The sequence below is a fragment of the Enhydra lutris genome, unplaced genomic scaffold, assembly GCF_002288905.1.
Source record: "Enhydra lutris kenyoni isolate GAN:26980312 unplaced genomic scaffold, ASM228890v2 scaffoldscaffold9, whole genome shotgun sequence".
Classification (NCBI taxonomy): Eukaryota; Metazoa; Chordata; class Mammalia; order Carnivora; family Mustelidae; genus Enhydra; species Enhydra lutris.
Window position 1 is genome coordinate 1,106,873 of NW_019154093.1, and position 22,791 is coordinate 1,129,663.

At 46.8% G+C, this 22,791-nt stretch overlaps 1 protein-coding gene across 2 annotated transcripts; it reads left to right on the top strand.

Annotated features, from left to right (window-relative positions):
* Nucleotides 1-646: 646 nt before the first annotated feature.
* Nucleotides 647-22,546, top strand: LOC111143084 (tRNA selenocysteine 1 associated protein 1). 2 transcript variants are annotated; one of them, XM_022496547.1, is made up of 9 exons: nt 651-768; nt 1,282-1,379; nt 6,834-6,933; nt 7,546-7,598; nt 9,455-9,586; nt 10,819-10,938; nt 14,399-14,561; nt 14,725-14,758; nt 22,295-22,546. In XM_022496547.1, the coding sequence occupies exons 1-9, from the start codon at nt 742-744 to the stop codon at nt 22,429-22,431; spliced, it is 864 nt and encodes a 287-aa protein (XP_022352255.1). In that variant the 5' UTR covers nt 651-741; the 3' UTR covers nt 22,432-22,546. The 2 variants fall into 2 exon arrangements, with proteins under 2 accessions (XP_022352256.1, XP_022352255.1); XM_022496548.1 differs by lacking the exon at nt 9,455-9,586 and having other exon boundaries at nt 647-768.
* Nucleotides 22,547-22,791: the final 245 nt, after the last annotated feature.

The window sequence follows — 22,791 nt, forward strand, 5'->3', positions numbered from 1 at the left end:
AATCCCATCTAACTTCAACAACAATCTCATGTCTTGCAAACTGGGAAACAGGGTCAGGGGGTGGCCGGGGCAGACCTGTGCTTTGCCTAAGGTCATGCAGTGGAACTGGATCGCCCTGGTTCCCAAAGGGGACTATTTGCAGGTTTGTTGGGATTTATTGTTGTTTTTGTTTTTTACAGTGAGCATAATTGATTTTATAATTTTATTTTATTTAAGATTTTATTTATTTGAGATAGATCGAGAGCCAGTGAGCAAGAGAGCAGGAAGAGGGACAGAGGCAGAGGGCAAGCAGGCTATCCACTGAGCAGGTAGCCCGCCATGGGGCTCGATCCCAGGACCCTGGGATCATGACCTAAGCCGAAGGCAGACGCTTAACCGACCGAGTCACCCAGGCGCCCCAAGTTTTATAATCTTAAAAAGTACGTGTGTTTGAATACATGATCAGAAAGAAACGCGAGAAAACCAGTTTCCGGAGCAACCCGAGCGCCGGCACAGCGCCTGGTCGGCCCCAGCCCGCGGACTCCGCCTTGTCTCAGCCCTCGGGAGTCTGGGACCTCCGCGCCCAATCAGCCGGGTCGTCGGAAAAACCCGGAGCAGCGAATCCCCGCGTGGCCCTGGGAGCTGAGGTTCGGAGCGTGCGCAGAAGGCGTCGGAGGCGCATGCTCCCTGGCGGTCCCGGCGCCCAACTCTGGCGCCGGCTCTGGCCTCCTCTGTCGGCACGCTCTGGGCCGGGCTGCAGGCATGGCGGCCAGTCTGTGGATGGGCGACGTGAGTGAGGGCGGCTGCTCGGGTCTGAGAAGGACGAACCTTAGTGTCACGGGGGGAGGAAGGGTCTGAAGGGGAGGGGCCTTCCAATCCCAGAAGGGTGGAAGTGAATGGGGATGAGTTCTTTAGGTGACACAGGCGGGTCCCAGAATTTAGGTGAAGGGGACCGAGTCTGAGGATGGGGGTTCCTGGCCTTCCGACTGCATTCTTGGAAGGGAAAGGGAGGCTCTTTAGGGGGATAGAACGGCAGGAATCCCAAGGACTGAAGGACGCTGTGGCTCTAGGACTGGAGGGATAGGGTTCTTAGATCCAGGGAGGAGGCTCCCGAAAGGGACCAGGTTTGAAGGGGGAGGCAAAGGATTGAAAACGTGGGAGGTGGGATTCAGGCCACTGTGTAGATGAAAATCCCCACTCCCCTCAGCCCCGCCCCCACCAGCAGCCAGCCCTGGGTGGGCTCTGGACGGGAATGAGGAGCTTGGACGCTGGCCTTAATCCTCTGCTCATGTATTTACGCAGCTGGAGCCCTACATGGATGAGAATTTCATCTCGAGAGCCTTTGCCACCATGGGGGAGACCGTGATGAGCGTCAAAATTATCCGAAACCGCCTCACTGGGTACATTTTTCTCCTTCCATCTTCTCAGTTCTCCTTTAATAGACGGTGCGGCCAGTGTCATTCTCGAGAATGTAAACATCGAAAAGTCAGGGCTTCTCACCCCTAATAATAGTTAATATAATGTTATAAACGTTAACATTTGGGGGCTTACTGAGGGGGAGTATAGCATATTGCTTAAGGACTGGACTTTGGGGAGTCAGACTGAAAAAGCTAGGTCTACTGTGTGACCTTGGGCAAATACTAAACCTCTCCATTTCCATGTCACTGTGGCTATGAAAATGGAGATGATAACACCATCCACCTCACAGGGTTATGGTGAGGATTGAATGGTTAGTTTACATTCAGCATTTAGAGCAGTCTGGCATATGTCTTATGCTCAATAAATATAAACAGATTATGATCTACTAGGTAGTAAGCACTTCAGAGTCATTTGTGGGGGGTGATAGAGAGGGCACCTAGGTGGCTCAGTCATAAACCTGGGCTCTTGATTTTGGCTCACGTCATGATTTCAAGGTCCTGAGGTTGAGCCTGCAGTGGGGCTTTGCGTTGGGTGTGGAGCCTGCTTAAGATTCTCTCCCAGGGCACCGGGTTCCTTCAGTTAAGCGTATGCTTTCAGCTGAGGTCATGATCTCAGGGTCTTGGGAAGTGGGCTTTCTGCTTAGCCAGGAGTCTGGTTCTCCCTCTCCCTCTGCCCCTCCTCCTGCTCATGTGTTCTCGCTTGCTCTCTCTCTTTGAAAAAGTGAAAAATAGAAATGATTTTCTAAGATTCTATTTTTTTAGGGGCACCTGGGTGGCTCAGTTGGTAAGTGTCTGCCTTTGGCTCAGGTCATGATCCCGGTATTCTGGGACTCCCCGCTCAGCAGGGAGCCTGCTTCTCCCACTCCAGCTCCCCCATGCTTTGTTCCCTCTCCCGCTATCTCTCTCTGTCATCAATAAATAAATTCTTTAGAAAAAAATTCTGGTTTTTTTAGATTTATTTATCCTGTGCGGAGCTTGATTATACAACACTGAGATCATGACCTGAGCCAGATGCTTAACCGACTGAGTCACCCAGGTGCCCCAATAAATAAATCTTTAAAAAAAATCTTAAAAAAAAAAAAGATTTTATTTATTTATTTTTAAAGATTTTATTTATTTATTTGACAGAGATCACAAGTAGGCAGAGAGGCAGGCAGAGAGAGAAAGGGAAGCAGACTCCCTGCTGAGCAGAGAGCCCCACTCAGGGCTCCATCCCAGGGATCATGACCTGGGATCATGACCTGAGCTGAAGGCAGAGGCTTTAACCCACTGAGCCACCCAGGCGCCCCCAGGATTTTATTTTTAAGTAATCTCCATACCTGATGTGGGGCTCAAACTTACAACCCCATTGGGGCACCTGGGTGGCTCAGTTGGTTATGCTCAGGTTGATCCCGGGAGTCCTGGGATCGAGCCCTACATCCAGCTCTTTGCTCAGCGGGGAGCCTGCTTCTCCCTCTGCCTGCTGCTCCCTCTGCTTGCGCTTGCTCTCTTCTCCCCTCCTCCCCCTGCCATGTCAAATAAATAAATAAAATGTTTAAAACAAACCTTACAACCCCAAAATCAAGAGTTGTAAGCTCCATGGACTGAGCCAGCCAGGCATCCCTAAAATCATTTCTTAAATACAAAAAAGTCCAAGTACTATTATTAGGAAGCTTCATAACTGTCTTAAAGTTTACAGAGCTATTAAATGACAAGCCAGGACTCAGATGTGTTCTTATAGTCATGAGTGTCCTTAACTCATGTCATTCACTTAAGTTATTTATGGAACGAGTACTGTGTGCTGTTGTTCAAGGTTCCCGGGATACGTGGCTGAAACAAACCGGGCATAGTCCCTCCTCTCATGGAGTTTTTACTACATTCTTATGGGGAAGCAAAACAGTAAATATGTAAACAAAACAAAATGCAGAGAATATTTGGAGATAGTGGTGCTATATTGCCTCCCCATTCTTCCTTCTCTTAAGGGGTCTAGTTAGCAAAAGAAGGATTCTCTTATCAGTTTGGCAGTGTTTACTGAGCAGCTGCTCTGCCAGTACTCTACTGAAGCAGCTGCTAAAACGTCAAATGGTTGATGGGCGCCTGGGTGGCTCAGTGGGTTGAGCCGCTGCCTTCAGCTCAGGTCATGATCCCAGGGTCCTGGGATTGAGTCCCGCATCGGGCTCTCTGCTCAGCGGGGAGCCTGCTTCCCTTCCTCTCTCTCTGCCTGCCTCTCTGCCTACTTGTGATCTCTGTCTGTCAAATAAATAAATAAAATTAAAAAAAAATAAAACGTCAAATGGTTGAAAAATACATACGGGAGAGATGAAGTGGGTGTGGTCAGTTCTGGCTGGTTGGTTGACAGGTACTTTGTGTATTCGGAATCCGGTACCTGTTTCTGAAACCCAGGTGTGGCTGCCTTTGGCTGAAAAGGCCAGTATTCTAGACAGGAGTAATTTTCCCTTTGCATCCCCCCCACCCCCACAAGAGATGAGTTTTGATTGGAAAGGAATATGAGGTTTATTCAGGAAGCCGGCCGGCTACTTAGGGAGAAGGTGGACTCTTGTCCAAAAGCCAACTCCAAGGTTTCTCCTGGCCCGGGAGTTTTTTTTGGGGTTTTTTTTGTTTGTTTGTTTGTTTTAAGATTTTATTTATTTATTTGACAGAGATCACAAGTAGGCAGAGAGGCAGGCAGAGAGAGAGAGAGAGGAGGAAGCAGGCTCCCCGCTGAGCAGAGAGCCTGATGCGGGGCTCGATCCCAGGACCCTGGCATCATGACCTGAGCCGAAGGCAGAGGCTTCAACCCACTGAGCCACCCAGGCGCCCCTGGCCCAGGAGTTTTTAAAGTGATTTGGGGCAGTTAATCAGTTAAGGGGGTGCCGTGGTCTGTGACAACTTGTGACTACACGCAGTCTCAATGGTGCCAGCGACAGATGTTATCATAGTGCTTGGAGGTGTTGCAGTGGGGTCTGGTTCCTTGGTGAGGGGTAGGAGAGGTGTTGTGCAAGAGGGTTTGGTTTCTTGGTGCCCCAGGTGTGCAAGCGAGCCTGGTGACGTGGAGAAGGGCTGTGTTCTTTCTAGGAGGGAATGCAGGATCTATAAATGTACAGAGGTTTAGTTCATCAGTCGTGTGGGTTAAGGGTGCTTGCTAAAGACTACTAGGTTGGCTGGAGGGGCCAAGGCAGCTTCATACCTAGAAACTGTTGGTTTGTTTTGTTTCGGGTTTTTTTTTTTGTCTTTCAACCATTTTATGAAATGAGAAAAGACCAAGGTAGCCACGAGGCCATTGATACACAGGTATGCAGTGTGGATGAAGAAGGGACTGTGGAAAAACCAGCACCATGCCAGGTGATCGCTAGGAACCAACTTCCCCAAACTCCTAACAACAGAACACTCTAGACAGGAGCGTATTATATAGGTCCTACAGAAATAAACGTGGTTCCATGCCTGTTCTCTACAGTTGGCAAGGACAGGCCTTTCCGCTGGCCTGTCTCAGTAGGTGTTTCTGTATCAAATGAAGCAGAAGTTTTCAGTGACTCTGAGGCTGGCATAGAGAACTCATTGCCTGTCTCTGCCTGGCTCCTGGGAGGCAGGTCCCCAGGACCTGACAGGGGACAGGTGGAAAAGGAGAAGCAATTACACAGCCTGGTAGAAAATATGGTGAGAGTAGACCACAGAGGGGCTCCCTAGGTCCTGCTACAAGAGGCCATTAACACACTTTCACTCTGAGCCTTCAGGTCTGGTGAACAGTCTCAGAAAAGACCCTGTGCCCATCTGTGGAATGTTTCTCAGGGAGAACCCCCTCACATGCACTAGTCCACTCAAGTTTTCATCCTGAGGTCTAGGAGCTGCAGCCCAGAGCAGGGATGAAGAACCTGTACTAGCTACACTCAGGGAGAGCCAGCAGCATCCCAGCCTTTGCTGAGAGGCCAGGGCTCTGCTGCTCCCTCCTCTTTAGCATTGGTGCCTACATCCCCCCGCACTTCCCTACAGTGTCCCTCCACTTGCTTTTTATTTGCACTGTATTCTAGAACAGGTCCTCTACTAGGTAGAGGTAGATCATACTAGCCTAAATATTCTTCTTTTTGCTCTTATAAACAGAAAACCCTAGATAATCAGCTACTGGTATGAAAACATTCTGTAATACTTTCTGCTTTATTGAAATCAGATTTAGAACTATCTTTTCCTATCCATGATTACTAAACTCTGGCTGTTTCTTAAGGTGGTACTTACAGACACATCACATTTATGTCTTGCCTCATTTGAAAGACTTTGAAGTGGCCTATAAGAATACTGTAAAATAAATAAATGCAAATTTAAAAACTAAGACCCAAGAAAATAAGGGAAAAAGATAAGACCTGTGGAAAATAATGTGCAACAGAGTACAGTGCTTAAGAATGCAGTCCGTGGTTACACAATAATGTGAATATTCTTTTTTTTTTTTTTTAAGATTTTATTTATTTATTTATTTGAGAGAGGGAGACAGAGTGTGAGCGTATGCAGTGGGGAGGGGCAGAGGGAGAAGCAGGCTCCCCACCGAGCAGGGAGCCAGACTGGGTACTCAGTACCCTGAGATCATGACCTGAGTCCAAACCAAGAGTTGGGTGCTTAACCAACTGTGTCACCCAGGCGCCCCCAGAATATCTTTTAAAGCTTTTTTTTATGTCTCTCTCTTTCTCTCTTTTTAATTTCATGTCAAACAGGTTGTGTGCTAAGGTTGTAACAGAGTTTAAGGGAGGTACATGTCACAACAGTATGAACACTCAGTCATCACAGTTACAACTACAAAAGGATCATCTGTTTTAAGTGTAGAAAAGCTCACCTCTTACCTTTTCTCATAGCACTGACTTTTTAAAGAGGTAAAACTAAGGTCCTACATTCTGGAATCTGGTTTTATTTGCTTCCTTGTGGTGGTGTTTTACTTGTTCTGTCCCTTACATTCCCTACAAATGGAACATTAGATCTGAGAGTTTGATTGGATTGTATTAAATGTTTTGGGGGGCGCCTGGGTGATTCAGTAGGTTAAGTGTCTGAGCCTTGATTTCAGCTCAGGTTATGATCTTAGAGTTGTGGGACAGTGTCCTGAAGTCAGTCAGGCTCAGTTCTCAGCAGGGAGTCTGCTGCTCTCCCTCTCTCTGCTCCTCCCGCTGCGTGTGTGTGTGCCTGCTCAGGCACACGTTTTCTCTCTCTAATAAATCTTAAAAAAATATTTTTGGCAAAAGTACTTCAAAGGTGGTACAGTGCATAAATGAATGTTTATCAGATGAGTCTGGGACTGGCCCAAATGGGCCGTCCTTATATTCAGGTTTGTAAATTAGTTCTGGACTAGAATACAGCAGGGAACAAAAACAGGTTGGGCTATGATTAGGAAAACATTTTTTCCCTCCCCTCAGGCCAGGGCTCAGTCTCATCTGGGAATCCCATCTGTAACCATTCTTTTTCTCTTGTTTGCTTTCTTTCCAGAATCCCAGCTGGCTACTGTTTTGTAGAATTTGCAGATTTGGCCACAGCCGAGAAGTGTTTGCATAAAATTAATGGGAAACCCCTGCCAGGAGCCACACCTGTAAGGACACTTGAATAATGATGATGTTCCCATTTTTATTGTCATCGATAACTATCATTTATTGAAGCCCTACTGTATACATATTCTATTTAATCCTATAACAACCCTGCACAGTGGGCATTGTTATCTTTGACAGCCCAAAAAACCGAAGTCCAGGGAAGTGGAATGACTTGTCCAAGGCAGCACAGGTAGTAAGTAGCAGAGGCAGGACGCAAACTGAAGATTGGTTTGCCTCTAAAATCCAGGCCCTTTGCACTCTGCACCGCCGCCTCCCTTCCTGGAAGACTTGAAGCTCTAGCTTGCCTGATTGAGAAGCTAGAACAGGCTGGCCACAGTGAGAACACAGTGCAAGAGAATTACATTCTGCTCTTCCCACAGTTACTTAGCTTACGGCCGCACCAAGCTGGCACACCTGGGCTCGTAGAACCATGGAGCTGGCAGTGCCCTTAGCGGTCATCCGTGCAACCCCCTCACTTTATACAGGAGAGAAAGCTGAGGCTTAGAGAGGGGGAGATGTTTTGGCCAAGGTAATTCATTTCAGTTTTTTTCAAATATTGTTTGACTCTTGAAACACCTTTCTCTGTTTTAGTTTGTTTGTTTTTAAATTTCTAGGCAAAACGTTTTAAACTGAACTACGCCACTTATGGGAAACAACCGGATAACAGGTAAGTGCAGGGTAGCCCCAGGGTAGCTTCAAGCCCCAGGAAGTGTCTAGATGGAGACAAGATGCATCACCGTGCTGATCACCACCAAAGAGGAGGTTGGGGAGCCTAGTTTGGTCCACTCTGCCTTCCTCCTGAAGGATGACTTCTTCCCCTTCCCCGCTGGTGGATCTGCCCAGTGTCCTTCTTGTCAAGACCTGTGTCTTGTCTTTATTTGGTCCTACCCCCAGCCTGCCACCCTGTTAGTACCCGCAGTATTGATGTGGTGTTCAGTAAGAGCTGACCTGCTGTAGCGACATAAATCGATTGTTTCAGGGTGCTCTTCAGAAGCTTTAAAACAATGTAGCGAGAGCTTTAAAAAGATTTGTACCCACTGACCCTGTCATTCTACATGGATGTGTCCAAAGATTAGCCTCAGAAGTATTTGTTGAAATATTACATAGAATGGGGGAAATTGAGGAAAAACCCAAATAATCCTAGTAACGGAGAAGTGGCTTAAATGACAATATGTTCATTAATTGGAGTACTATGTATCCATGTATAAGTCATTGTGCAGAAAATGATGACAGGTCAGGAAGTTGGTAATATGTTAAAAGTGAAAAAAATGCTAAAAACAAAATGAGGTAGTCATACCCAAGTTTTGTAAATTCAGAAAGAGAAGCCAGGGGTGCCTGGGCCGCTCAGTTAGGTGTCCGGCTCTTGATCTCAGCTCGGGTCATGATCTGATAGTTATGAGTTTGGGCCCCTCACTGGGCTCGACCCTGGGGGTGGAGCCTACTTTAAAAAAGAAAAACAAGGTGGCTCAGTCGGTTAAGCGTCTGCCTTCGTTTCAGGTCATGATCCCAGGATCCTGGGATCGAGTCCCACATTGGGCTCCTTGCTCGGTGGGGAGCCTGCTTTGCTCTCTGCCTGCTGCTCCCCCTGCTTGTGCGCTCACTCTTTCTTCTCTCTCTGTCTCTGACAAATAAAATCTTGAAAAAACAAAACACCCACAAAGAAGCCAAAGAAAAAAGACAAAAATATATAACAGTGTTCGTAGTGATTACCTTTGAGTTGTTGGGTTACTGGTAATTTTGTATGTCTTTTTGTGTATTCTGATTTAAACAAGAAATATGTATCATACTTGAACTAAGAAAATTATGAGTATGCTTGTTTGATTTATTTTTAAATAGTTTTTCTAGAATAGAGGTTGACAAAATGTGACCTGACTTACATCACCCATGAGCTAAAAATGGTTTTTACACTTTCAAAGGATTATGAAAACAGAAAAAGCAACAGAAACCATAGGTGCCTTACCAAGCTTAAAATTTTTACTATCTGGCCTTCTATAGAAAAAGTTTGCTGACCCATGTTCTAAAAGTTGGCAGATTTCATTTTAGCCCTGCTTTTAGTCTTAGGAGATAAGGGCCAGTTCTCATTCTCCATCTTCACCATTTGAATTAAAAATTGCAGTGAGGGTCTCCTGGCTGGCTTAGTAGGTAGGGCATGTGACTCTTGATCTTAGGGTCATGAGTTCGAGCCCCACATTGGACATAGAGATTACTTAGAAAAATATTTGCAGCGAATACAGTGTGTCTAGATTTCTCTTTTGAGCACCTCTGACCAGGCCCCGCAACCTGTACTCCTATACTTCGAAGCCAGACAGGCTTTGTTCAGTAGATAAGGCCCCTAGAACAGGGGCTGCTTCCATAACTCTCTGCCAGGACTGCCAGGCACCACAAATTAGGACCTGGCTAAGGACCCATCAGATGTTCTGTTCCCCACGAAGACCCAGAAGAGGTTTACCTAGAATGGGCCAAAAGAGCTTGTTAGAACAAAGCTTTTGGTGTCTGTCTCTGAATCTTGTTCTCTCCTCTCAGCCCTGAGTACTCCCTCTTTGTGGGGGACCTGACCCCAGATGTGGATGATGGCATGCTGTATGAATTCTTCGTCAAAGTCTACCCCTCCTGTCGGGGAGGCAAGGTGGTTTTGGACCAGACGGGCGTGTCGAAGTAAGGCCTTACCTATGACTGATGGCCACCGTGTTCCAGCATTTGTCTCAGAGATGGGGCTGATAGAGTGAGGCCATGTAGCACAGTGGGGAAGAGCCCAGGCTCTGGAGCCAGACTGTGCTGTGCAGCCTGACTCCCAGACTGGCCCAGTCTCTTACCCGATTTCCTCAGTACAACAGATGCTGATTAAGAGGGTCTGCTCCCAGGCCTGACCTACCAGTGACATGATATGCTATAAATAAAGCTGTAGGATATGCTCGATAGGTGCTTGCCATTTTATCTATTATTGTTACTTCAAAGGTAGAAAAACCCCAAGAAAGGCTTATTTTTGATCAGAGTAATAGTTACAAGCACAAGCTTGAGTTATAAGCCCCAGGCCTGGGTTTGAATCCTGCTTCTGCAATGATGCTGGGCAAGTTATTGAATCCCTCTGAACTTGGTTTCCTCCTCAGTAAAATGGGGACACTACCATTATCGAATCATGGGGCAGTTTGATTAGATAATCCTGGGGAAATGCTTAGCATAGTGCCTAGGAAATAATAAGGGCTCATGAAATACCAGCTGTCATTTCCAAGTAGAATATGAGTCCTGGGGTACATGGGTGGCTCAGTCGGTTAGGCGTCTGACTCTTGGTTTCGATAGACTCTTGGTTTGGCTCAGGTCAAGATCTCAGGGTCATGGGATCAAGCTCCACGTGGGGCTCTGGGCTCAGTGCAAAGTCTGGTTGAGATTCTTTCCTTCTTCCTCTCCTTCCCCCTCCGCGCCTCCCCCACTCTCGTGTGTATGTGTTCTCTCTCTCAAATAAATAAAATCTTAAAAAATATATATGAGTTCAGCAGAGCAAGAACCTTGTCTGCTTGTGACTGCTGAGCCCCGTTGCCTAACGTGATACCTCGTGTATAGGGCAGACGTAAATATTTGCTCAGTGAACCACAGCTGTTATTCCCACCACCACTACCATAATGATATGATGGTGGTGGTAAGAGGATTTCCAGTAGATTGGGAAGGAAGCCACTGGGAAGGAGCCCCATCAGTGAAGGCCTGGAGGAGATTCCTCCGGACTCGGGCTTCTGCTGGGCCAGAGTTTCACCTTGCTCTGCAGCCTACCTCTATTGTTGGGGCCCTCATCCCTTCCTGCAGAGCTGGATAGGCTCACCCCCTCTTCCATTCTTAGACTCTATCTTTCATCACATTTGTGATCTAAATGGGGAATATGCTTTTGTTTTCTGCAGGGGCTATGGTTTTGTGAAATTCACAGATGAACTGGAACAGAAGCGAGCTCTGACTGAGTGCCAGGGAGCAGTTGGCCTGGGATCAAAACCTGTGCGGCTGAGTGTGGCAATCCCCAAAGCGTGAGTCCTGCGCGGGCAGGGAGGTGGCCGCCCTCTGGACTGCTGCCCTTCACCCCCACCCACGCTCCTTCTCTGCTTGTTGATAATTGTAGCTTCCGCCTGCTGGGGGAGGGGGGATACGGTGGGGGGGCCTGCTGCTTGCCAGGCAGCGTGCTGGGCGCTGCAGATGAATGAGCATGACCCAGCGCCTCCAGAAGCTTGTGGCTGGGGCAGAGCTACGACCTGCGAGGGCAGATTCATTCAGACATTGCTGGTAGCAGTCCTGGGAAAGCAGCATGTCCTGCGTACTTAATGTTCCTGCTCTTTGCCCGGTAGTATCACTGTTAGAAATTAACCCACAGAATGAATAAGAATTGAGCAGAAGTCAAAACAAAACAAAACAAAAAACACCCAATTTTAGCTGTGGGAATGGCTAACAGTTGGGAATGACTAAGAGTTAAAGATCCAAACACTACAGAATATTGCATATATCATTCTACCTGCCATGCCAGTCAGAAAGCCCTTCTTCCCTTACGGCTCCGAAGTCTCTCACTCAGAAGACAGCTGTTGTCTGCACAGAATCTTCTATCCTTTGGCCAAAGCAGTGGTTCTCAACTAGGGACAGTTTTATCCCACAGGGGACGTTGGCAACACCTGGAGATAATCTTGGTTGTCACAGCTTGGGTGGAGAGGTGGGGTGGGCATCCCGTGAGTGGAGACGGGAGAGCTGTGAGCACGCCATCCTGTACAGGATGGCCCCACACGGCACCTGCCTGCCGTGCGCCCAGGTCCACAGTGCCGAGGCAGATAGACTCCATGCCAGGGGTAGAAGAGTGACTGAGGGCAGAACTTCCAGAGAGCTAGGTTTTTCAAAGCAGCAAAAGATTTGGAGGTTCTTTGCTGTTTAACTGTGTTTAATACCTGGAAGATCAGCCTGAGTGGTTCCGCCCCCCCAAACTGTTATTTGTTCTAAACTCTACTATAGAGGGGCGCCTGGGTGCCCTCAGTCAGTTAGGTGTCTGCCTTCCACTCAGGTCATGATCTTGGGATCCTGGGATTGAGCCCCAGTCAGGCTCCCTGCTCAGCAGGAAGCATGCTTCTCCCTCTGCCCCTCCCCCTGCTTGTGTGCTCTCTCACTCGCTCTCAAATAAACTTAAAAAAAGAATAGTAATAAACTCTACTATATAAAAACATCAGAGAAAATATTTAAAAGAGGTTTCCTCATTACCCTAAAGTGACTATGATTTCTGACTTCTAAGCTTCTCTGTAGACATCCGTGATACGCAGATATAAATAGACACTCAGTGTGGATCAGTTTACATGTGATAGATTGATTTCTTTATTTTTGATTATAGTCTCAGTCTCCCCCCCACCCAAGTTCTCTTCATAGACACATTCCCCTTCCCTTATAGCTGTACAGTCCTCCTCGCAGCGTTGGGCAGCTGCCGGTATCTTGAGCGTGTATTCCGTCCCAGGTTCTTCTGGTGTTGATGGTGTTGGTGGTTTCTGATGTGTTAGCATTTATGCAGTCGGCGACTGAGCCCTTACAGCTCTCCGGGCCCTGGCCTGGACATCGGAGTTGTAGCTGTAAACAAGAGAAGGAAAAGCCCTTCTGCAAGGAGGTCGTGTTCTGTTCCATTTCTCGGTTGATCCTTATCAGAATTCGGTGCCTGTGTCTAGGGAGGTGCCATCAAGCACTAGGAGTTAAGGGCAGTAAGAGGTCCCTTTGAGAGTTTATCTGCAAGAGCTGAGTATAGAGAAACAACAGAAATGTACAGACCCAGGCTGAGCGACTTCCTTTAATTCCATGAATGTATCAGGAGGGTGGCAGAGTCCTTGGGGACATGGCGGGGTAGTCATGGACGAGACCATTAGCAGTTTCCAGCCTTGCACTGGGCCAGGGGAGGGAGTCTCTGCCATTGGACTCCATCTAGCCACCCATCAGGAGGTGGTGCTAAGGCAGTCAGACGTGGAGTGTCTCTCACTGCTCTGGCCAAGTCCTGCTCACCACGCAGGCCCTGAACTCAAAAGGAGCTTGTGAAGAGCTCATTCAGACTGAGAATTTGTGGTTGCTGTGACAGGCATTGCTGTGGTGGTTCAGCTCCTGCTTACGACTTGGTTTCCTTTCTGGCTTCACTCTGGAGACAGCATACACCGGTCCTGAGGACACAGGCATGTTCCACGCCATGTGACAGTCGCAGTTCTGCGGGCAGGCCAGCTGGTGTGGTGTAAGCCTCTGCCTTCTGTGCATGCGGCTGCGCTTGGGAGTCTGGCTCTTTGCAGTATGAGGCCTCTAGAAGCGCACTGCCGTGTTTTCTTTTGATCACTCTCATCTAGGGCTGCTGGTCAGGCCCCAGGCCTTTCTCATAAGTCTACCCATACATATATGGTTTTGTGTATTTTTTGAAAGCAACGGATTCTTTGCAGGCCTGACATTCTGTCTCTGGTTAGCAGTGGCTGGGGTAGCCAGGCCAGCCGGAGAAGAAAAGCTGTCCACTGAGCCTGGGCCTCAGGCCCGACTGCTGACTGCAGGATTCAGGAGCCTCACAGGGTGTCCTGCATCCGTCAGGGCAAATGCTGAGTGGAGTGGTCTGGTGTTCAGAGCGTGGTCTTGGAGTTAAATTTGGCTCCAGTGCTAGGTGTAGACTTGGGTGAGTCACTTAACCTTTTAGAGTCTCATTCTTCTCATCTGTGTAATGGGAATAATAATCAGTAGCTCTGTCATAGGGTTGTGCAGGACTTAAAATAGGGGCCTGTATCTGAAAAACAGTGGGCCCAAGTCCTGAGTACCTATTCCGTAAACCGTAGCTGTGACTGCAGTGATGATGGTAAGGCTACTGGAGCACTTCTTTTTGTGTGGGAAAGAGGTGATTAGACATTTTACACTTTGAAATGCTGCTTGGATCATCCTAAATCCAGATTTTCCAGGCAGTGTTCACTTGAGCTTTTGTGGCTGGCAGAAAAACACGTGTCATCCCCGTCCCTGTCCCCCCCCCCCACCTGGTGTGGGGCGCCTGGGTGGCTCAGTGGGTTAAAGCCTCTGCCTTTAGTTCAGGTCATGATTCCAGAGTTTTGGGATCAAGTCCCACATCAGGCTCTGTGCTCCATGGGGAGCCTGTTTCCTCCTCTCTCTCTGCCTGCCTCTCTGCCTGCTTGTGATCTCTGTCTGTCAAATAAATAAATAAAATCTTCAAAAACACAACAACAACAACAACAATAAAAACTCCTGGCATAAAGCTTGGGCTCTGGAGCCAGACTGCCGGAGTTTGAATCTCTGTGGGGCTTTGGACAAATTAGGTGAGCTGTCTGGACCTCCGTTTCCTCATCTGTAAAATAGGAATAAATGTATTGTTCTTGCATAGGCTTATTGTGGGGATTGAGTGGGTTAATCTGCATACAGCCACTTGAATACCCCCCGGCACGCAGTAAGTGCTATGGCAATGTTGGCCTATATTCATTTTTGTTTCTGTCTCCGTCTAAGGAGCCGTGTGAAGCCAGTGGAGTACAGTCAGATGTACAGTTACAGCTACAACCAGTATTACCAACAGTACCAGAACTACTACGCCCAGTGGGGCTATGACCAGAACACAGGCAGCTACAGCTACAGCTACCCCCAGTACGGCTACACGCAGAGCACCATGCAGGTAACCGTGGCTTCGGCCGCTGCCTCCTGGCGGCTCGGCTCAGGCTCAGCCCCGGGCCGGGGAGTGGTGAGCTTAAGCTTCAGACAAAAATGGGGAAAGATGACTTCCTTGTCTCGGCCAGGAGTTCACGCTGCTTCTCACCCTTTCTTTGGTCTCTTGGCAGACGTATGAAGAAGTCGGGGATGACGCCTTGGAAGGTAAGAAAGAAGTTTGTTCGCTCATTCCCCCCGTCCTCTGTCAGGTGACTGCTCTGGGGCGGCCACTGTACTGAGGAATGCAGGGCGGATTCTGCTCTGGAGGAACTTGCCTTCTAGTGGCAGACAGAGCTAGTGGGCGCGTAATTGCGGTGAGAAGGGGCGTGTGGCCCCCCCAGTGTGCGTGCAGCCCCAGAGAGCCCAGGAGCAGCTCAGCGGGGAGAGAGCTGGTCACTCCTACACCTGGGACATTCAACCCCCCACGTGTAGGTCTCCAGTGACACTGTTGCCTTATGTTTGTTTGAGAGTTTGTAAAATTCATTTTTTTATCTCATTTTAATTTTTTCCTGTATATTTTAAACTACATTTTTTTTCTCATTCTCAAGTAATAGGTATGATTGAAAATTTGGAAAATACAGTAACATATTATGAAGAAACTAAAAATCACCCCCAATCAGCTACATAGTAATAGCCATTATTAATTTAAAGTATTTGCGTAATTTTTACGGAATTTAACACAGGAAAAAGGAAAATAAAACTGAAGGAATTGCTAACCTTCAAATAAATGATTTTTCAAATGCGATATTAATACTTAAAGGATTTTTAAGGTTTGAAAATGGACATGTTTCTGACTAGATGTTAAGTTTTAAAGAAGTAAAATTTAGGGGCACCGCTGGCTCAGCAGTGGAGCATGTACTGTTAATCTTGGGCTTATGAGTTCGGGCCCCATGATGGGTATAGAGATTACCTAAAAAATAAAATCTTGGGGCACTTTGGTAACTGGGTGGCTCAGTCACTTAAGCGACCAACTCTTGATTTTGGCTCAGGTCATGACCCCAGGGTCATGAGATCAAGCCCCGTGTCCTGTCAGGCTCCACCCTGGAGCCTGCTTAAGATTCTCCCTTTACGGGGCGCCTGGGTGGCTCAGTGGGTTAAAGCCTCTGCCTTCGGCTCGGGTCGTGATCCCAGGGTCCTGGGATCGAGCCCCGCGTCGGGCTCTCTGCTCGGCGGGGAGCCTGCCTCCCCCTCTCTCTCTGCCTGCTTCTCTGCCTGCTTGTGATCTCTCTCTGTCAAATAAATAAATAAAATCTTAAAAAAAAAAAAAAAAAAAGATTCTCCCTTTACCCCAACTCCCCACCGCCTGCCACCCCACTGGCTCTCAGCACATGTTCTCTTCAAAAAAATAAAAATTAATAAAATAAAAAGTAAAAGTAAAAAAATAATAAGAAAGCACTTGTACATACATGCTGTCATCTAATCTAACAGCAGTGACCTTGGGGGTGAGCTAGGCAGAACACAGGGGCTCTAACTGACATATGGGGACCTGGCCATGCAAGTGCTCTGTTCAGGCTCACCCAGTGAGTTAGGGGTAAGTCAGGCCTGGAGGCCCTGACTTTACTCAGTCTCTGACTGGTCCCTCCAGGGAATACTGTCCTTTCTTTTTTTTTTTTTTTTTTTTTTTAAGAGAATATTAACCTGAGTATAATATCTGTGTATAACTCCTTAGAATTTTCCAGTCTTTTTCTCATCCATTAATCCATTAATATAATAATACCAGACATATTTTGTGCCAGGCCCTGCTACCTTTCAACACTATGATGGTGGGTTGGTGCCGTTATAATCCCCAGTCTACAGAAAAGAAAACTGAGGCTTAGGGAGTTGATAATAGCTAATAGTTAAACTGAGGTTGTACTATGTGCAGGCCCTGTTCTAAGCATTTTACATCTGTTAATGCATTTAACCTTCACAATTGTGTTGCGCTAAGTACCACAATTTATTCTGGTTTTATAGGATAAAAAAACCAAGGGAAGGGGGTCAAATTACTTGTTCAAGGTCAATGATATTGTAAATTTCAACATAGTAGCAAGAGATGGAGTCATTCTTGGAACCCCTGCAGTCTTGCCCCAGATTAAGTGCTTTTTACTGCTGCCTAACACTGCCTCCTGGTTCAACCTAATACCCACCCAGAGGGGCACACCAGGAGTCTTTGCCCTTCTCCGTCTCTTCCTCAGCTTCAGTGAGCCATGGCTCAGGCCCTGTCTTCAGAGTGAGGAAGGACGCTCTATTGTACACGCATCCACAGGCTTCGGTGCGCACAAACGGCTGCCCTTGATCGAGCTCTTTACTGAACTGTTTCTATAGCTGTTGCCTACGCTGAGTGGAGAAACCAGGACATTCATGCTTTCTTTAAGATTCCGTAGGGAGCCTCTGTAAATGCTCAAACCTTCTTGCAATTTAGATTAAAATTCCAAGAGGAAGGGGCGCCTGGGTGGCTCAGTCAGTTAAGTGTCTGCCTTTGGCTCACGTCTCCGTTCCAGAGCCCTGGGATCAAGCCCTGCATCAGGCTCCCTGCTCAGCAGGAGGCCTGCTTCTCCTTCTCCGTCTCCCCCTGCTTGTGTTCCCTCTCACACTGTCTCTCTCTGTCAAATAAATAAATAAAATCTTGGGGCGCCTGGGTGGCTCAGTTGGTTGGGCGACTGCCTTCAGCTCAGGTCATGATCCTAGAGTCCTGGGATCGAGTCCCACATCGGGCTCCCTGCTCGGCAAGGAGTCTGCTTCTCCCGCTGACCTCTCTCCTCTCATGCGCTCTCTCTCTCTCTCTCTCTCTCAAATAAATGAATAAAATCTTTTAAATAAATAAATAAATAAAATCAATCTTTAAAAAAATAAAATAAGATTCCAAGAGAAAGAAAGATCCTTCTGGTTCTAGGAACAGGCATAGGACTTACGTGAAAAGATTAGCACTGGTTTGGAAAAGGAAACAGACTCTTAAAAGTAGTGAGAAAGTTTGAAATAATTTACAAAAGAAACACACATGCTAGCAAATGACCGAAAAAAAAAAGGTTTACACATGCTATTTGTACCAAAGGTAATTTATACTATATCACCAGTAGGATATATTATGTATAAATGTGTAAGGCAGGCCAGCAAGCTAGAAACTCAAGCAGGATTTCTATGTCACAGTCTTAAGGCAGAATCCCTTTGGGAAATCTCAACTACATTTAAGCCTTTAAGATTTTTGGTTGACTAGGGGCGCCTGGGTGGCTCAGTGGGTTGAGCCGCTGCCTTCGGCTCAGGTCATGATCCCAGATCCTGGGTTCGAGCCCCACATCGGGCCTTCTGCTCGGCGGGGAGCCTGCTTCCTCCTCTCTCTCTGCCTGCCTCTCTGCCCACTTGTGATTTCTCTCTGTCAAATAAATAAATAAAATCTTTAAAAAAAAAAAAAAAAGATTTTTGGTTGACTAGATGAGACCCACTGACATTATTGAGGGTTATTTATTTATTGAGAGAGTACGCTCCAGCATGGGGGAGGGAGAGGCAGAGAGAGAGAGAGAGAGAGAATCTTAAGCAGGCTCCACCCAGGTGCTCCAAGGATTTTTTTTTTTTTTTTTTTTAAGATTTTATTTATTTGAGATAGCACAAGTGGGGGACTGGGAGAGAGAGAAGCAGGCTCCCCGCTGATCCAGGAACCTGACTTGGGGCTCTATGCCAGGACCCTGAGATGGTGACGTGAGCCAAAGGCAGACACTTAACTGACTGAACTACCCAAGCACCCCTCCCCAAGGATATACTTTTTTAGTTTTTATTAACATATAATGTATTATTAGCCCCAGGGGTACAGGTCTGTTAATCACCAGGCTTACACACTTCACAGCACATACCTTCCCCAATGTCCATAACCCAACCACCCTCTCCCTGCCCCCTCCCCCTGGCAATCCTCAGTTTGTTTTGTGAGATTAAGAGTCTCTTATGGTTTGTCCCCCCAAGGATATTCTTAAAATCAGCCCGTTGCAGATATTAATCGCATCTATAGATAATACCTTCGCAGCAACACCTAGACTGGTGTCTGACCAAGCAGGGCACTATGGCCTAGCTGAGTTGACATGTTAAACTTTAACCATCATGCTATTAATAATCAAATTTAAATTCAAATATACTGTGTTTCTTGGGGGATCTGGCTGGCTCAGTCAGTGGAGCATGCTACTCTTGGTCTCAGGGCTGTGAGTTTGAGCCCTACCTTGGGTGCAGAGATAACTTTAAAATAAAATCTTTAAGAAAAAAAATATATAGGGGCGCCTGGGTGGCTCAGTGGGTTAAAGCCTCTGCCTTCGGCTCAGGTCATGATGCCAGGGTCCTGGGATTGAGCCCCACATCGGGCTCTCTGCTCAGAGGGAGCCTGCTTCCTCCTCTCTCTCTGCCTGCCTCTCTGCCTACTTGTGATCTTTGTCAAATAAATAAATAAATAAATCTTTTTTAAAAAGTGTACATACAATCCCGTAGCCTTTAGAGTGGTCACAGAATTGTGCACCCATTACCACTGATTCCTTCAGCCAGCAGCAGTCCCTCTGCATGCCAGCCCCTCGAGCCCCTGACAACCACTCATCTACTTTCTCTCTCTTTGGATTTACCTATTCGGACTCTTAAAGTTGGCTCCTCGCCCAGTGTGGGGCTTGAACTACCCTGAGATTAAGAGTCAAGTTGCATGCATTACCAACTGAGCCAGCCAGGCGTCCCAGGCTATTTTAAAGATTTTATTTATTTATTTGACAGAGATCACAAGTAGGCAAAGAGGCAGGCAGAGAGAGAGAGAGAGAGGGAAGCAGGCTCTCTGCTGAGCAGAGAGCCCAATGTGGGGCTCGATCCCAGGACCCTGAGATCATGACCTGAGCCGAAGGCAGAGGCTTTAACCCACTGAGCCCCCCAGGCGCCCCCCAGGCTATTTTAAATAAATGGAATTGTGTATAACCTGCGGTCCTTTGTGAATGGCTGCGTTCACTGACGCATAGCGCTTTAGCACGTGTCAGCACGTCGTTCTTTTTCATGGCCGAGCAGTATTCCGTTGGGTGGATATCCATTTTGGGGATAGACGTTTGGGTTGTTTCCACTTTCAGTATTACGGAGATATTACTTAGGAGCGTTCATGCGTAAGTTTTTGTGTGGACATAGAAGTTTTCATTACTCTACCTCAAAATGGAATTGCTAGATCCGATGGCAGACTCTTTAAACACTGGAGGAACTGCCAGACTTTTCTGAAAGGGCTGCATTTTCTGTTCCCACCATCAGCGTACAGGGTTCCAGTTTCTCCACATCCTCACGAGTGGTGGTTAATCTGCTTCATTATGGCCATCCTGGTGGGTCTCGAGCGGGATCCCGTTGTGGTTATGATACCCACTTTCCTGATGGCTAATGGATGTTGATGCTTATTGGCTATTTTGTGCAGATCTTTGGAGATACGACTTTCCAAGTTCTCTGTCCATTTTAAAATTGGGTTGTCTTTTTTATTTTTTCATTATGAAAGTTTCTTTTTTCTGTTCTGGATACCATTCCCTTATCAGACGTATGACTTAAAATTGGGCCATCCCATGAATTACCTCTCCACTTTCTTGATAATGTCCTTTGAAGCTCAAAAGTTAATTTCTGTGAAGTCCTATTTATTTTTTTCTTTTGTTTGTGCTTAAATGTTGTCTTATCTAAAAGGCACTGCTTGTTTATACCTGTTTCCTTCTCAGATTTACAATTTCAGGGACACCTGGGTGGCTCAATCATTCAGCGTCTGCCTTTGTCTCCTGGGATCCAGCCCCCAGCCACGCTCCCTGCTCAGTGGGAAGCCTGCTTCTCCCTCTCCCACTCCCCCTGCTTGTGTTTCCTCTCGCTGTGTAAATCTTTAAAAAAAAAAAAAAAAAGTTCCAGCTCTTACCTTTAGTCTTTGATCCATGTTTAGTTAATTCTGTGTGAAGTGTGAAGAGTCTAGCATTACTCTTCTCCTGCGGTCATCCAGTCGTCCCAGCACCATTTGTTGAAAACCCGTTCTTTACCATTGAATTGTCTGGTACCCTTGTTGAAAACAAAGTTACTATTAAGTTAGAAGATGGGCTTGGACTCTTGAGTCCTTTTTTTTTTTTTTTTTTTTTTTTTAAGATTTATTTATTTGTCAGAGAGAGCACAAGCAGGGAGAGCTTACAGAGGTAGAGCAGGTGAAGGGAGAAGCAGGCTTCCTGACGAGCAAGGGGCCCGATGCGGGACTGGATCCCAGGACCCAAGGATCATGACCTGAGCCGAAGGCAGATGCTTAACTGACTGAGCCACCCAGCCATCCTTTTTTTTTTTCTTATTCTTAAAATCTTATTCCATTATCTCTAGGTCTATCCTTAGGCCACTGCCACAGTTTTTATTACTGTCGCTTTGTGCTAAGTTTTGAAATGGGGAAGTCCTTAACTTTGTGCTTTTTCAAGATTGTTTTTGCTATTCTCAATCCTTTGCATTTCCATCTACACTTTATGATCAGCTTCTCGATTTCTGCAAAACAAGGCAGCTAATTTTGAAAGGCAGTACATTGAATCTGTAGATCAATTTGGGGAGCATTATGATCTCAAGCAATGTTGTGTTCTAATCCAAGCCCTGGGAGATCTATTTCCTTAGGTTCTCTTTAATTTCTCTAATTGTAAAATAAGTGTTTTAATGAATGGGTGTTTGTGTGTGTGTATTTTATTTTTTAAAGATTTGACAGACAGCCAGAGAGGGAACACAAGCAGAGGGGAGTGGGGAGAGGGGGAAGCAGGCTTTCCATCCTGATACAGAGCTCCATTCCAGGACTCTGGGATCATGACCTGAGCTGAAGGCAGAGGCTTAACCCACTGAGCCATCCAGGCGCCTGTGTGTGTGCATTTTAGACCAACACAAGACTACAAGGAAAAGTACAAAGTGTTATCAATCATAGTGATTAAGGAGTTTTCTCAAACTTCTTTTACTCTGAAATGTATACATAAAAGTATGTCAAACAAGTCTGTAGTTTATTATGTAATTATAAAGCAGTTGCTCATGAGACCTTTATTCGGATCAAGTAGAACATTGCCAGCCTCCAGAAGCTTTCCTTCCCCCATTCAAAACCCATGGCCCTGCTAGGGAAAGTGACTGTCTTTTGTGGTAATCACTTTCTCCCTTTTTAGATATGCATCCTTAAATAATATTAGTATTGCCTGTTTTTTTAGCTTCATACAATGCAGTTATATGTACTGTCTTTTTTCATTCAACACTCAGCATTTAAATTCAATTCTAATATATAATTGTTATATTAGCTTCGGTGTGCAATATAGTGATTCAGCAATTCTCTACAGACTTGGTACTCATCGTGGTAAATTGCTAACACACCATTTGTGAGATCCAACCAAGTTGTATGCAGCTGAGGCAGATTTTCACTGCTATGTAATGTTCCCTTTGAAGACCTAGTGCTCTGAACTTAATCATTTTGATCGGATTTCCATAACCCGAAACTGATGCCAGGGCACCTGAGTCTACGGGGGTGGAGAAACAGCCACTATGACTGGAGTGCCGTGCGTGTTGTTTTCTAAGTAACTCCACTTTTATCCTTAAAGGAACCCTGCAAGGTAGTGGGTATGAGCCCCTACGGGCCCCGAGGGCCTCCGACAGAGGACAGGAACTTCCCACTGGAAGCAGGAAGCTGGAAGCCCTGGGAGTGGGAAGAGTCCATGGCTCTGGGTGCTTCTGGTGCTCTGAACCCAACCCTGGCTTCTTTTGCAGACCCCATGCCGCAGTTGGATGTGCTGGAGGCCAACGAGGAGTTCATGGAGCAGAGCGAGGAGCTGTACGACGCCTTGATGGACTGTCACTGGCAGCCCCTGGACACGGTATCCTCGGGGGTCCCCGCCATGACCTAGTCGGGACAGAGGAGCCGCGGACACAGACGTGATGGAGACAGACTCCTTTTTTAACAAAAGTGCTGGAAGAACTTTTACCTTTTTGGAAGCGTTTTGTAAAGATTTTAGTAATCAACTCTTGAGATTATGACCATTCCTACACCACCACCGCCTCCCTTTGCCCATCAGCCTTTGGAGTTTGAGAACCACAGGGTCACTGAGCAAGATTTTAAATGTCTTTGAAGCATGTCTTCCAGATAGGGATGTTACCCACTCTCGGGAGAGGAGAGTTTGGGGTTATTAAAGTGGATCATAGGACTTACTCAACCCAACCCAGAGGGCTAGCTCAGGTGACCCTGCATCCTTAAAGGTTCTCTGGGG